General features: G+C 38.6%; 1 protein-coding gene across 9 annotated transcripts in view; it reads right to left on the bottom strand.

Moving 5' to 3' along the window:
* The window catches only part of rap1gapb (RAP1 GTPase activating protein b), a 63,732-nt gene that overhangs the window by 22,672 nt on the left and 25,905 nt on the right, over positions 1-15,155 (bottom strand). For 3 of the 9 annotated variants that reach the window (XM_083529843.1, XM_083529835.1, XM_083529840.1), the window contains exon 2: positions 8,443-8,478. The exons of 3 other annotated variants lie outside the window; for them this stretch is intronic. Coding sequence is in view for 3 of the 6 variants with exons in the window: in XM_083529837.1 (XP_083385963.1) it covers positions 8,443-8,478; positions 14,022-14,065 (80 nt within the window). In the remaining 3 variants the exon portion in view is untranslated. Of the gene's footprint in view, positions 1-8,442; positions 8,479-14,021; positions 14,235-15,155 lie in introns of those variants that run through there. 3 more of the 9 variants (XM_083529837.1, XM_083529834.1, XM_083529838.1) reach the window with 3 other exon arrangements.

Here is a 15,155-nt window from a genome sequence, read left to right as displayed (position 1 = left end):
CTCTGTACAATCTGAATTGTTTTCCTTTATTTTTCAAAAGATATTTTTCATTTCCTGTATCGCCATTAGCCCTGACTAAGAGCCCACTGCTCAGAACATCACTCTGCGTGTGTGTGTGTGTGTGTGTGTGTGTGTGTGTGTGTGTGTGTGTGTGTGTGTGTGTGTGTGTGTGTGTGTGTGTGTAATTCAAGCCACAGACCTTTTAAAATGAGACTGCAATTTGACTACTTCACACTCTTCTAATGTAATGTAATCCTCTATTCACTAATCTACTTTAACATTGCTGTAGAATGTGAAAATCTGAAAGACTCTGAAGCACCTTAGGAAGGGCTTCCCGGAACAAATATCCCACAACCTACAAACTGTCTGGGTTTTAAGTCCAGAACTTAAAAACAGAAAAAAATTTAAACTTAAATATAAAATCAAGAGAAAAAAAAACCCTACTTAAAATTAGAGACAGTACAATACAATTTTATTATTATTCAATATACATTTGTATTTTTTAAACTAAGTTTTATAATGATATTATGAATAAATGAATAAATAAATAAGTAAATAAATAACATGCAAACATATAATAAATATAATTAAGTACAAAGTATAAATGTATTAAAATCAGCACAAAGCTACAATCATGTCTCTTTGTATGTAGATGTTTTCAGCTTAACATTTTTTTTTTATCTGTTTCAATTCCAAACAATCCCATTTGACACAAGATCAGATTTTTTTTTTCACTTTAAATTAAGTCTATCATTTTTTCTGGTTTCTACCGATGCCAATCCTGAGCAATACACTGGATTTAATATAAGAATGCAAACTTAATTACGTTAAATACACCAGAATGCCCCAAGGCACTTTAACTGTCCAAAGTTACTGCACTCCACTGCATCTCCATGAAAAAGGTCGATACACTATGCTGACACATTGCCAGACCTGCTAGCCTGATTTCCTTCTCTGTTCTCTGGTCTTACCACAGGTTGATTTTGAGCAGGACAACTTGTGGCAGGCTGAACCTCTTGGTAGTAATCGCGTTCCTTCTCCTGGACCCCAACATTATCCAAACTTGATACAGGCAGAGACAAACAACTAAATGAACTTCTTTATATAAATTTTTTGAAACAGACTTCCGTTTCTGCTTCTTAAGTGAGACTCTCCAAAGACTGGTACCTGATTTATTGTTTGTTCGCTTATTCTGGTACATGAGAGTGACAGAGAGGCCAAACCTGTTTATAGTATTGTCGCTTATTGGTCATAAGTTCACTCCAGAAAGGTGGGTCTAGAGCCGGTGTCAGGTGGACGAACACTACCCTACCCTGAGGGCTAAAGGAATAGACAAAAGAGAGAGTGGACAGAAAAAAGAGGGACTGAGTTGCCAACATTTCTAACAGGCAAAGAGAAAAAGCAATTACCACAAAACCCCTCGAGACTATCTAGTCAGGACAGCTCCCTGATAACTGCATAAATGAGAAAAACATATTGAAGAAACTTTTGAATTTTAAACAAACAGCGTTAGTGTTTAGGTGGATTGTATAAACTCACTGCAGTCCAGTCAGTGTCAGATATTATGCTGCATGTATTTTTACTATACAGTAAATATATTTATTGCTAATCAACTGGCACTTTTTCTGGCACTATTGCTTGTTGATTTAAACATCAGTCTTTGCATCAATATTAGTGATATGACGTGAAAATGACTGACCAAATCAGATAGAATAGAACAAATATAAATTGGCTAATAAAATAATGAATATGATACATACTGAAAAAAATACATATTGAAAAAAAAGGGGAAAAAAAAGAAAAAAAATTAAAATTTTAGAAATGAACCAAGAACAAAACCAAAACAACAATGCAAAACCCCTTTATAACCACTAATTAATAATTTGTTTTCTGGCATCTCACAGAACCAACGCTCATGAAAACTTGAGTCAAATTCCTCTAGAAGAAGTCAGTATGCCATGAACCGAAAGTAATCACTACCAGAAGCAAATCCTTGTCTTTCAAATCCTATGTTCTGTCCCCTTCTGTGAACTAGCTTTTCTGGTTAGGTGAATTTGTATTTTGTATTTTTAGTTGAGAAAGCAGACGTTTCTGGTGTTTAATTTACAGCTCTAGCTAACCTAAACCCAATAAATGCTATGGCTGAATCTTAAATGTTGGCATCACTGGTAAGATCATTAACAAGTTTAAAATGAAAGAAATAATGTATTATTCAGTCTTTAGACCTTACACCCCACTGCCTTAAGCAAAAATCAATATCTGTACATTCTGCTATGTTACAGCACAGTTAATTTCTTCTTTTTTAGACAGGCATAGCACACTTGGTTATGTGAATCATTTAACATTATGTAATCTTGTCGAATTATATAACCCAGGCCTGATTTCCCATAGTCAGGTTATTTATGAAACACATTTTAACATTAGATCTAATAAGCCACAAACAGAGTCCATGCCGGTAATAAGTCTGAAGACTTCTCATTAACCTTTATGTAAAAGCCCAAAATGGCTTTGGTTCTAAAAACAAATCATTACTCAGTAAAAATTTTACAGAAAAAACCTGATGTTCTATTCGATGGTAATGGCCTTATACACTTCACTGCAGCAAAAGTAAATGAGCAAATGGTGGCACAGGAGGTCTCAAGAGTATTTAATATCGCACATTTTCTGAGCAATGGTTTGTTTTTAAGGCCATTACAAGCTTAATATTTTGTGATTTTGTGCCTGGCCGTGTTTTTGCCCAGTGACTAGTTTGTGTAAGGAGACAAGCTGAGTAGATATAATGCTTAAACTTATAATTAAAGGTGCAACTAATGAACTGTAGTTTTCTTTTCATAATATCTCCAATAGTTAGGCCTAGCTGCAATATCTTATCACACACACACACACACACACACACACACACACACACACACACACACACACACACACACGCGCACACAAATTATATAAACTGCACCTCCAGTGTTTGCCTCTTTCCACTCTTTCAGCAGCAATTGAACAAGTTAATGATGGTTGAGTAACAGTAACAGTAAGGGAAGGGCAATACTACATGCTTCATTACTTGTAAAATTGCCTCTATTTATCCTCATGTGTTTAACATTGTTATTTTGTTTTTCTTTCTAAAAGTATACAGTATCTACAGTATTATTTAAGTTGGTAAAAAAACAGTGGTGGTGTTGCAGTCACATACTGATCTACGCTTTATTTTGAATGGAGTCCCTTCATTATTTATTACCACTAACGATGCAGAAGAGGTGGCAAGAATACAAGTGAATACTTTTTGTTGCAGGTACAATTTTAGTTGTGTTTCTTTTATACTTTACGGTGTACATTTAAGATGTGACAGTCTGTTTGTCACTGAAAGCAAAGTTCTGGACAGCCAAAAAAGGAGAAGTTATGAGGAGATTGCAGTTCGAGACAGAGTCTGAAGGGACAACAAACCCTCAGCCAATCAGGCCAACATCCATGATGGAGCAAAATTAGGAAGTAACACCTTTGGTTAGGCCAAGATGTGCCCTGGTGGGTGCCCAGGTGGGTAGAGGAACATTCTCAGCAGAATACAGAGCCTGAGTCCCTCAGTGGGGCACAGAGAAAGAGCGACACCCTTTAGTATTAATGTGAGGCAATTACATAATATAATCTTGTTAGGATGTTGGCACACACAGGAAGTCATTTTAGTATTGAATATTGTTGCTGATTTACAACACCAGAGTACTGGTTTGGAGCCTTTAATTTTTTTGTTTTTATTGTGGTTGTTGAAATAATATAGCACTGAAACAGTCAACCACTTTTTCCCCTCTAACCACCAAATTACCCCCCCCCCTCCCCATACCTGCATGCAAAGCTAATGAGGTTGTACACTAAAAAATCCACTTTATTAAGTATACAGATATAGCAACATTTAAACTGTGCTCTACTTCCTGTAGAGATCTCTAAATAAACAAATAAAATATTTCAGTTACCACTTGCATACACACACACACACACACACACACACACACACACACACACACACACACACACACACACACACACACACACAGGTGACAGTTTTAAAGTCTACTGCGACATGAATAATTGTTATTACATGATCATTATAAAAAAACACAGAGGTTCTTTTAAGGTCTGTCCAAACTCAAACCATAATCAAACTTCGAGGTCATTCTAATAAATCTAAATAAGAGGAACGTTTGTTCATTGTTTAAACACATTGAATAACTGAATCGTTTTGCAGTTTCATTACAATATTAGTACATCAGTAATAGTGGCGATGTGTATAGTGATTCATATAGACAAAGAGCACTTAAAGAAAAAAAAAACCTGATAGCCATTGCCTTAAATTGAAGCAGTACTAACATCAATTATCTTGAGCCTTGTCATATAAAGCTATGAACAAAAAGTGTGGGAATGTGCAAGAACACATATTTTAGATATAGATTTAATATTTAGATTAGATTTTTTTGGAGTTATTACATTTGTAGACTGTTTGTGCATGTTTTGTATGTAAGGCACATCATACAGTCACAGATGTGAGATAGCTGAAGGTGTAAAAAACTTTGCTCCTTCAAGTGGTAGTTCCAAATCGCAGTTTGCTTGGGCTAAGATTCATCTGTAGGCTTACACTATGAAACACCTCTGGAAAAAACTCTGGAAAAACACCTCTATGAAAAACCTCTGGAAAAGACACGTCTTTAGATGTCATTTGAAGACTGCTAGTGACTCAGCTGTGACATTAAGTGGAAGTTTTTTCCACCAGCTTGGTGCCAGAACACAAAAGAGTCTGAAGTCTCCATGTACCCTGAGAGGTGGGTACAGGTGGTTGAGGATCGGAGGGAGCATGGAGCAGTGCAGGGTGAAATAAGTGCTGAGTGGTAGGGGTGTGCTGGTCCGTCTTTTGGATTTGTAGGCCAGCATCATGTATTTAAATCTAAGGCAGGCAGCTACAGGAAGCCAGGAGGGAGCATAGCAGTGGGGTTATGTGGGGGAACCTAGGGACGTTAAAAACAAGTGCAGCTGCATTCTGGATCAGAAATACCATGATAATAAATGCACAAGTGAAAAATGTATGAATTAAATGAATATAATAAAAACTTGATTTAGTAAATCATTCATTATTTCACTTGATTATTCACTTTAGCACAATCGTTCCTACTCTATAAACAAGTGTCTCACTGACAGGGTTTCTGCTCCCACTACTTATACAGATAGACAAGTATTTTTTGCTCATGTGCAACAAACAAAGAAAAGTAATAGACCTAATTTTAACAAATGTGCAGAGCTTTGTCCTAGACCAACTAAAAACAGCTAATCAGCGAGCCCACGGCTGAGGTAATCAAGCTCAGGTCTGTGATTCAGAGGCAAGAAGAAGAAAATTAAAGTTTCAACAGAATGGCAGGCTGATGAGTAAGACTGATCTGAATAGGGATTAATCATAAGAGCATTGTGTTTTCTAAGCTATACAGTTGTGATACTAGAAGGAGTTTTTTAAAGTGTTACAATCACGTTTCATTTATTTTTGTCATATGTTTCCTGGGGTGTTGGAGTCATACACAGAGAGTGAGATAATGTCATAGTTCTGTTTTCTGCTACACAGGCTCAGCTTTTCACTGTGATACATTTCATAACATTAGGAATAGAAAGTGCTTTCTTAACAAAGTTTACTTAAGTCGAAAAAAAAAAAAAAAACAACTATATAAACACACTATCTTACAGTCTATGTGATGACCTTCCACGGACATAATTATAAAGTATAATTTAATACTATTCCTGCACCTAAATATAACACTAACCCTAATCTCAGTTACAAGAAGGTGTAGTTTGTGTACTTTAACAGGAAAAGAAAAAACATCCTGTGAGTTAGGTTGGGCATTTGGAAACTCCTTGTTGATCAAAGGGATCAGAGTAAAAACGCCAGACTGCTTTGACAGGTCTACAATAACTTAAAAAACTCATAGTGAGCAGAAAACCAATTCAGAATGCACACTTTAAACCTTGAAGTGGATGAACTGCAACAACAGAACACTATATCAGATGTTACTCATGCCAGCCAACGACAGGAATCTGAGGTTACAGTGGTAAACAGACTAAAGCTGGACAGTTAAAGTTAAAACATTTTCTGGTCATCTGACACCAGCAAGACACAAAGTTCCCGAGATAACAATTTCCACCACATTTTTTATGTGAACTTCAACTGTTAACTTTATGGAGGGAGCTGCTGCCACATAAATGCCTATATGGATTATTGCATGAATGTTCCTATAAAAAAGTGGTCTGTTATTATATTTAGCATAGTGTATGAGCATAGGGCATAAAAGTATAGCATAGTTTACAAATATATTGATATTCCGTCACCCAAAGGAAAACACAGGCTTCAAAAGAGAAAGATTGTCATTATGCTTCAAATTGATGCTAATCTCAGCACATAGATAAACAGCTCTTTGTCTCTTAATTTGTGTGTGTGTGTGTGTGTGTGTGTGTGTGTGTGTGTGTGTGTGTGTGTGTGTGTGTGTGTGTGTATATGAGTGTTACAGCCTGTTAGAAATAAAGAAAGAGGGGAAAATTAGTTGTCTCTTAGGTATTTACTGACATTAGCTAGCATTAGCATTGTGCTACCAGGCTTATCTGTAGAGATACACACTTACAGTAACCTAAATATTTTTTAGCATCCTTAAAAATAATCAAATAATTCTGCGTTCATGCTCCATGTGCAGGCTGGCACACCAGATCCTTGTTTGGGCCCAGGGGAACTCCTCTCATTGAGAGCAGTTCACTTCCTGGGTCAGTTGAACGAGGCAGCAGACACCCTGTCGAGGCAGGGGGTGAGACCCGGGGAATGGCGGCTTCCCCCCCAACGTGGTGGAGCAGGTTTGGAGAAATTCGGAAAAGCCCAGGTGGATCCATTTAAGTCTCGAGACACTTCGCACTGCCCCCGCTGCGGCTGGACGCCATGGCTCAGGCGTGGCCGAGGCTGCGTCTGTACACCTTTACCCCCGTCACGCTGCTTCCGGGAGTTCTGGAGAGAGTTTGCCAGGACAGAGCCCGTCTCCACCTGCTATCTCCAAGCTAGCAGAGGAAACCATGGTTCGTGGACCTGGTAGATGTCCTCGAGCATCTTCCATGGGAGATTCTTCTGATGGAAACTCCTTTTCCAACTCGGGAGCGCCATATTTCACCCCCGCCCGGAGCTGTGGAGGCTGTGGCCCACCAAGGTGGTAAAGACCATTCTCCACTACAGAGCTCCCTCCACGAGGAGGTTGTATGCCGCCAGGTGGCGTCTGTTTTGCTCATGGTGTGAGCACCACTAGCTGGATCCAGTCCACTATTTCTGTTTCCGTGCTGGATTTCCTCCAGGGACAGATTGCCAAGGGGTTGGCTCTGTCCACCCTGAAAGTACAACCTAGAGTGCCTGATTTTGGGGGCTCTGTCTGAGCCCCCCTTCGAGTCTCTAGCCAAAGCATCTTTCCATCAAGACCGCATTCTTGTTGGCCATCTGCTCTATCAAGAGAGTAGGGAAATTGCAGGCCCTTTCTGTAGCCCCGTCCTTCCTGGAGGTTACCCCAGGTATGGCTAGTGCCTTTCTGTACCCCTATGAGGGTTACATCCCCAAGGTTCCCTCTGTCGTCCCACGACCAGTAAGATTACAGGCATTCTATCCTCCTCCGTTCCAGGCCCCAGACCAGGAAAAAATTCACCGGCTCTGTCCGTAGCGCACACGGGACACCTACGTCAAGAGGACGAGTCCTTGAATTGTTGATGCCATCACATCATCACATATGAGTCCTCTGGTCTCCCCGCTCCTTTCAGGGTCAGAGCTCACTCCACCTGTAGTGTGACTGCCTCAAAAGCTTGGTCCTCTAGAGTTCCCCTCCAAGACGTACTGTATGTAACGCTGTGGGTTGGTCCACCCTGAATATGCATATTATACTTGGTGGTGACATCACCCCGCCGCTCGGCCAGCGTCTAATTTGTGACTGATTACACACATTATTTCAAAGTGTGAACACTCGGGCGCGTTTCCAAAGCGTTTCGATGCAGCGTCTCGTTTCCTCAGGGAACTAGGGTTATATACGTAACTTAGAGATGTTCTCAAATTAAAGAGTGAAACGACTCATAATCGATACCAATATACCAAAAGGTAACACTTAATATGATCAAACTGTACAGACAGCACAACTACACCACATAATTATACTGTTTCTACACAAATAAGTGTAAAAAATAAAGGTTGTTAAATGCAGTATTGAATTCATAGAGATTGCATAAGGAAACTAAAAAAAAATAATAAATAAAAAAACACATTATCCATACTTAATCAGCATTGTTTCTGAAAATCATATTTCATTTCCCAAATCTTATTATGACCAACTGATAATAAATTACATCATACTGTATACAATCGTAGAAAAATAATGTTTTTTGAAACATTGAATAATTGTTTCTTACCATATACCTCTAGACCTGGAAAAAGTTTTGTCCACTCTGCAAAGACAATAAATACAATGATTTACTAACAATAATAATAGTGCGTTACAAAGAACAAATAATTTGCCCCCATCTTTTTCTACTTCTTCTTTTGGCTTCTACCATTAGGAGTCCCCACTACCAAACATTCGTCTTCATACCACTCTGTCCTCTACATCATGCAGTTCAACCTCCACCTTAAAACCAGTCTGGCATTCCTACTGCACAATTCACTAATGTCACACTGTCCTTATACATGTCCTGCACCACCCTCACATACTTATCTGACACTAATATTGCATCTGTGGTCCTCTTACTCAGCACTGTTGCTCACAGATGGTCACCTCTTCTCTCAGCCTGGCTTCCGCTACTCTTTCCCATAACTTCATGGTGTGACTGATCAACTTAATGTCTGTACTTCTCCTGCACTGGAAGCTCCTGATGCCAAGTCAAATTCTTTGTGTGTGTTAGCATACTTGGTAATAAAGCTATTTCTAAATCTGATTCTGATTAATTCCTTCTCTTAAAGATTGGTACCAGCACACTCCTTTTCCATTCCTCAGGCATCCTCTCACCTTCCAGAATCTTGTTGATCAATCTGGTTAAAAACTCCACTGGTATATCATCTGGACCAAAAGACTTCCCACTCTTTATCCTCTTAATCGCTCCTATCCACTTCCTGCTTCACCATCTCCACACCATCCACCCTTCTATTTCTCTAATTTTCCTTGTTCATCAGCTGCGCAAAATACTCCCTCCATCTTCTCAACACACTCTTCTCACTAGTCAATGCATTTCCATGCAGCACATCCTTCCCAGCTCCGTCCTTTGCCTCGCCAATGGGTACAAATCCTTCTTTAGTGTCCAACTTCTTATAAGCGCCTCATATGCCTTTTCCTTAGCTGTTGCCACATCCCACTTTACCTCTGCTAAATCTCTCCAGACTTTTTCCTTTTCCTTCATCTCACCACCCACTTGTAAAGCATAAGCACTGATGACATTTATCATCATCCCTTTAACTTCCAGCTTCACGTTTATCACCCTATCAGAAACTCTCTTCACCTCCACTACAATGTTACTCTTACTGTACTCTTCCCTCAGAATCACCCCTACACCATTTCTCTTTCCATCCACACCATGATAGTTTAAACCCACCTCCAGTGTTCCTGGCCTTACTCCCTTTCCACTTGGTCTCCTGAACACACAACATATCTAGCTTTCTCCTCTCCATCATATCAGCTACCTCTCTCCCTTTACCCGTCATAGTACCAACATTTAAAGTACTAACCCGAACCTCCATTCCCCTACACTTCTCCTTTCCCTGTCATATCTGTAGATGTCTTTCTCCTCTCCTACTCCTCCTTCGGCCAACAGTAGCCCAATTTCCACCGGTACCCTGTTGGCTAACAATACCTATGGCGGTCGTTGGTAACCCGGGCCTGGACCAATCCGAATTTCTGATTCGTGATCCGCATATTTGATTTGGCACATGTTTTACGCTGGATGCCCTTCCTAACCCAACCCTTCCCATTTATCCAGGCTTGGGACCGTTGCTAAGAGTGCACTGACTTGTACAGCCCTAATGGCTGGGTTGATTTGCCGCCTTCTGCTAACGGTTAAACAACACAGTGCCAACAGACTCATTACCTCCAGGCATATAATAGCTAAACCTATAATGTAGGCATGTTTTTAAAGCTAGCTATGTGTGTTATGATGAGAGAGCACTGAAGGTCATCCTTATTGTGTATATTTAACTGAAAAACTGATATTACATTTATATTTATTACAATGTGCAAAGTCATGCCTGAGAAGTTTAATATTTAATCCAGTTAGTGTTTATTTACTAAAGTACATTCTCTACTTAAATCAGCCATGAAATATTTATTCAGGCCAAGAATAATGGGAATAAACGAATAATGAAAAAAAGTGCTCCAGCTGTTTCAAGGAATTTATAAGTGGACAATTAGACTGTAAAGCTCTGTTGTGATATTCATTTTACCCAGAATCTTTTTAAAATAATTTTAGAATAATGTTTGAAAGCTTTTGATTACACCTTATACATCCAATATTTACTTAATAACACCTATGGGCTGATATGCTTTTAGGAGTTGGGAGAAAACACCATCTAAAAATACTGGGAAAAAATGCAAAAATACTTCCTAGCAGTTACTTCAGCTTCTGATTTCACTGGGAATGGTTGTGCTGTGAGGCAGTAATACGGTAGGCAATAGCCACACTGTGTGTCCTTAATACAAAACAGTGGAAACAAAATGTCCTTGTATGTCCTTGAGGTCATGTGTTGAGGGGGAGCCTTTGCAATTTACGCTTTATGGGAAAAAGTCTTTTGCCACCTGACCATCACACACACATATGGGCCTTAGCTTTTTCCACAAAGCTGGAAAAACATAAATATCCAGAAGGACTTTGTATGTGGAGCATTAAGATTTCCCTTCTATGGTTTTAAGAGTTTTAAACCTGGACATGACAATTCTGAATAAGATCCATAAAGATAAGGTTTACTAAACAGGTTATATACAGTAAATCTGTAAACCCGCACTTGAGGTGTAGCTCTCCATCACTAAGGTATTTTCTGCAAGTCTGCGATACTTTTTAATTGTTAGATCCATAAATGATCATTTGAATCTCGTGCTAGGCACAGAAATCATTAGTGCAGAGAATTTTTTTTCTTATCTGTGTACTAATCATTGCATTATATTTCAGCCCAGCTCAGTGACCATTATGCAAATCCTGACTTCTGTAGCCTAAATGCCAAAGCCCCTCAGAAACAGAAATGTATTAATCAAAACATTGTGTTCACGTAGATCTTGCTGACATGAGATTAAAAAGAAATAGCCACTGTTGAGTCAACAGCACAGATAAAAGTCCAACTCTAGAAAACAAAAATGTTCAATGGGTTAATACGTTATTAGCAAAACTATCTAGCCAAACCTAGCATTGTTATTCAGCTCTCATGTAATGGTCTTTGGAAAGAAGTTAACTTTGTTTGTTGTGACAAAAAATATAAATATATAACTGTATTTCTAGGTATGAAAACATCAGCTGCTTGTGGCTGTATGAAAAGGTCAAACCTTCATATATAGTAAGTCACTGCAAATGTCACCATGCTGTAACATTAAAACAGCCAAGCCGTCATTAATGAAACAATGAAGACACTGTGATACGTTTATAAAAATCTAAATGGATCGATCATCACTGTGTATCTACTATACGATATGTGTTGGCTGAATAAAACTAATAATATATGATGATATACTCTATCACATATACTAGGCCACTAACAGTATGTGTTTAACATGACTAATCCAAAGGTAAAAGCAATCCTGTATGGAAAAAATTGCTCTCTGTGTGAAACTGAATAAAAAGCCAAAAACAGCTATTAATGCAAAACCACTTGTGGATTTTAATTAGAGTATAATGCATGGTGCAGTATTAAAAATAATTAAATAATAATAAATAAAAAAAACCATTAAAAAAGCTGTTAGCTGTTAATGGCAATTTCCTCTGTTCCATGAAGAGGGAGCTAATTCGTCTCTGCCAGGCTTTCAAGCCTAAATCATTAACTTCATTAGAAAGAAACAAGTGAACAAGCAGGAGTTAAACATTTTTAAAATCCTGAAAAATTTTACAGTATCTCGCAAAAGTGAGGACACCCCTCACATTTCAGCCACAATTTATTATATGTTCTCAAGAGACAAAACTGGAGAAATGAAAATTGGATATATTTGAGAGTAGTCAATGTGCAGTTTGTATAGCAGTACAGATTTACTGTCCTCCAAAAATAACTCAACATACAGCATTTATTGTCTAAAGAACTGGCAACAAAAGTGAGTACACCCTAAGTGAACATGTCAAAACTGTGTCTAAAGTGTCAGTATTTTGTGTGAGTACAATTGTTATCTAACACTGCCTCAATCCTCCTGAGCATGGAATTCAAGAGTTGCACAGGTTGTTGCTAGGATTCTCGTCCACTCCTCCAAAATAACATCACGTTGCTAGATGTTAGATGTTAGTGCTTCTCCACATTCCGCTTGAGGAAGCCCCACAGGTCAAAAGGGTTCAGGTCTGAAGACATATTTAGCCACTCCATCACCTTCACCTTCTGCTTCCTCAGTAAGGTAGTTGTCATATTGGTGTTATTTTTTGTGGAAATCAATATTAATTTAACCGCTGTTCCGCGCAGTTTTTGAAGGGGTGACATCATTTTCTGCTTTAGAATGTTATCTTTTAGAGGACAGTAATTCTGTACTGCTCTACAACCTGCACAGTGACTACTCTAAAATATATCCAAGTTTGATTTCTATAGTACTGTCCCTTGAGGACGAATACTACAATGGTTGCTGAAATGTGAAGGGTGTACTCACTTTAGTGGTATACTGTATATATTTGAGGCCAATTATGAATTTGTGTGATGTCACTGAAGTTAAAATCCAAATACAGATATTTGGAACACTGAACATCAGATTTACAGCATTTGGCAGACACCCATATCCAGAGTGCCTTACATTTATTTCAATCATACACCTGAGTAGCTACAGTGTTAAGGGTTTTGTTTAGGGTCCCACTAGTGACAGCTAGGTGTGGCTGGAATTTGAACTCATGACATTCAGATCTAAAGTCCAATGCCATAACCACTAAGCTACCACCTTACCAGATAGACACAGAGGCACTACATTAAACACATATAGACCAAACACACACACACACACACACACACACACACACACACACACACACACACACACACACACACACACACACGGATCCTAGAGGCATGGCATCTATTCCCAAACAATTTTGTTTCAATTGCTAATAGATTTGATTAGAATATGATTGAATTACCTGTTATACACAGTGTTTAATGATAAGAAAATTTATAGTTTAAAACACCTATAATGCCTACGAAGGTAAACAAGTAGTGGCTGCTACAGTGCAAGTTTCTCATGTGGTTAAGTTTGTGACTAATGGCCCCTATTTACTCAAAGTGCTGCTGACTGGTTGTGTTTGTAACCTGATGATGAAGCACATGACAAAATCGTGACTGCAGGTCTGCAGTTTAAGTATATGGGAAAGTCAATGAACAATATATAACTCCATAAAATAAAAATAAGGCAGCGGAAGATAGCAGTGATAAGAGCAGCTGAAGAAACTTTCCTCTGGGATGATTATCAGATTTTTATAAAAGGCAGCCCTGGATACAGTGTTCAGTTCACTGTGCAAAGCCCATTTTTCTTTTCTATTCCCCAAGTGATAGGACCTTTTTGAGAATATATTAGTGCTTGGTTGAGGAGAGCAGACACTCATTAATGGCATGCCTGCAGACATTAAGAGGACGTGCTGTCTTTTTTGACCTCGGTAACAAACTGTGCCAGCAGTAATTTAGTTTGAACTCATAAGAAAAAGGTTTAATTACACAGAAAAACATGCACAGCTTCAGAGCAGTCCAACAATATATGGAAATCCTATTTAATCTTAGTTATGTGCTATTACATAATGCTTAAACACACACACAGACACACACATACTCAGGAATTCACTCTTACCCTCCATAAGCCCCAAAAGTGAAGCTCCTCTTCCTAAAAGACATAGTCTGCAATAAACAAGGATACAAACCAGCAAAGCTGCAATCACCACACTTATTCTCCTTCTCTCTCACTTTTTCTTTCTCTCTGCATGACTGTCTGAAACAGTATGTTTATGTCCTGCACCTGCGTCTCTGTGTTCGTCCTTCACTGCCCTCCCTCTCTTCCTCTAGGTCTTTAGCTCTCTAATGTTGTGTGGGAGCAGTATGTGCTCAGTCACACTGGTGTCTGTGGTTATGAGCAGGTGTTTATAGAACAACTCACTATCTTCTAGATCAGTGAATCCAAATATGAAAATTTAAACTTCTTGTACCTCACAGGAAGAGAGAATACTGAATGTAAAAACAAGCACAGACTCACAATGGAAGAACATCACCATGGGGCTTGAAAAAGCAAAAAGTTTCAACTGGACAACAATAGCCTGATCGAACCACTTTAACCACAGGTTTTTCTTTCTCTAATGATAAACTAATGGTCAGTCAGTCTCATGAACTTACCAGCTAATGGACATATGATGAATGATGGATCACACATAAGGCACTGGAGCTTTATCAGAGTGCACATAAATATTTACATGGACAACAATTCTATCAAAGTATATATTTTTTCATTTCTAGTTGGTGTGACCTCTCTGTGCCCTCGTAACAACAACATGTCCATCTTCCCCTATTGACATAGATGTTAATTTCATCAGAGCTGAATCTTGCTCAGATCAGGTCATCCCAAATCAGATCACTGTGCCCTCTCCACCCTGAAGGTGACTGCACGCTTGCTCTGTATTTTTTTTCTTCTAAGTTTTAAACCACCCGCATTGCCTGCATCCCTCATGTACCGGTACAATAGCCCATGTTAATATATATCAACATATCCCCATAAACAAAGTAACTCTGCAGAAGTAGCGTATAAAGGTGGATAATATACACAGACACAGCGTTAGGAAGAAACAGAAGACGAGGAAAAAAACACAAACTCTTTTCTGTTATAAGTTTCACTCCTTGGCCATTGCATTCATGTTAGAATTGCAAATGCTTGTCTTTACAATTAAATAAATATACTACATTTATTTACTTTAATTCACCATATATTAGTATTAGA

The sequence above is a fragment of the Silurus aristotelis genome, assembly GCF_946808225.1.
Source record: "Silurus aristotelis genome assembly, chromosome: 2".
NCBI lineage: Eukaryota > Metazoa > Chordata > Actinopteri > Siluriformes > Siluridae > Silurus > Silurus aristotelis.
This window is presented reverse-complemented; position numbering and strand designations above follow the sequence as displayed.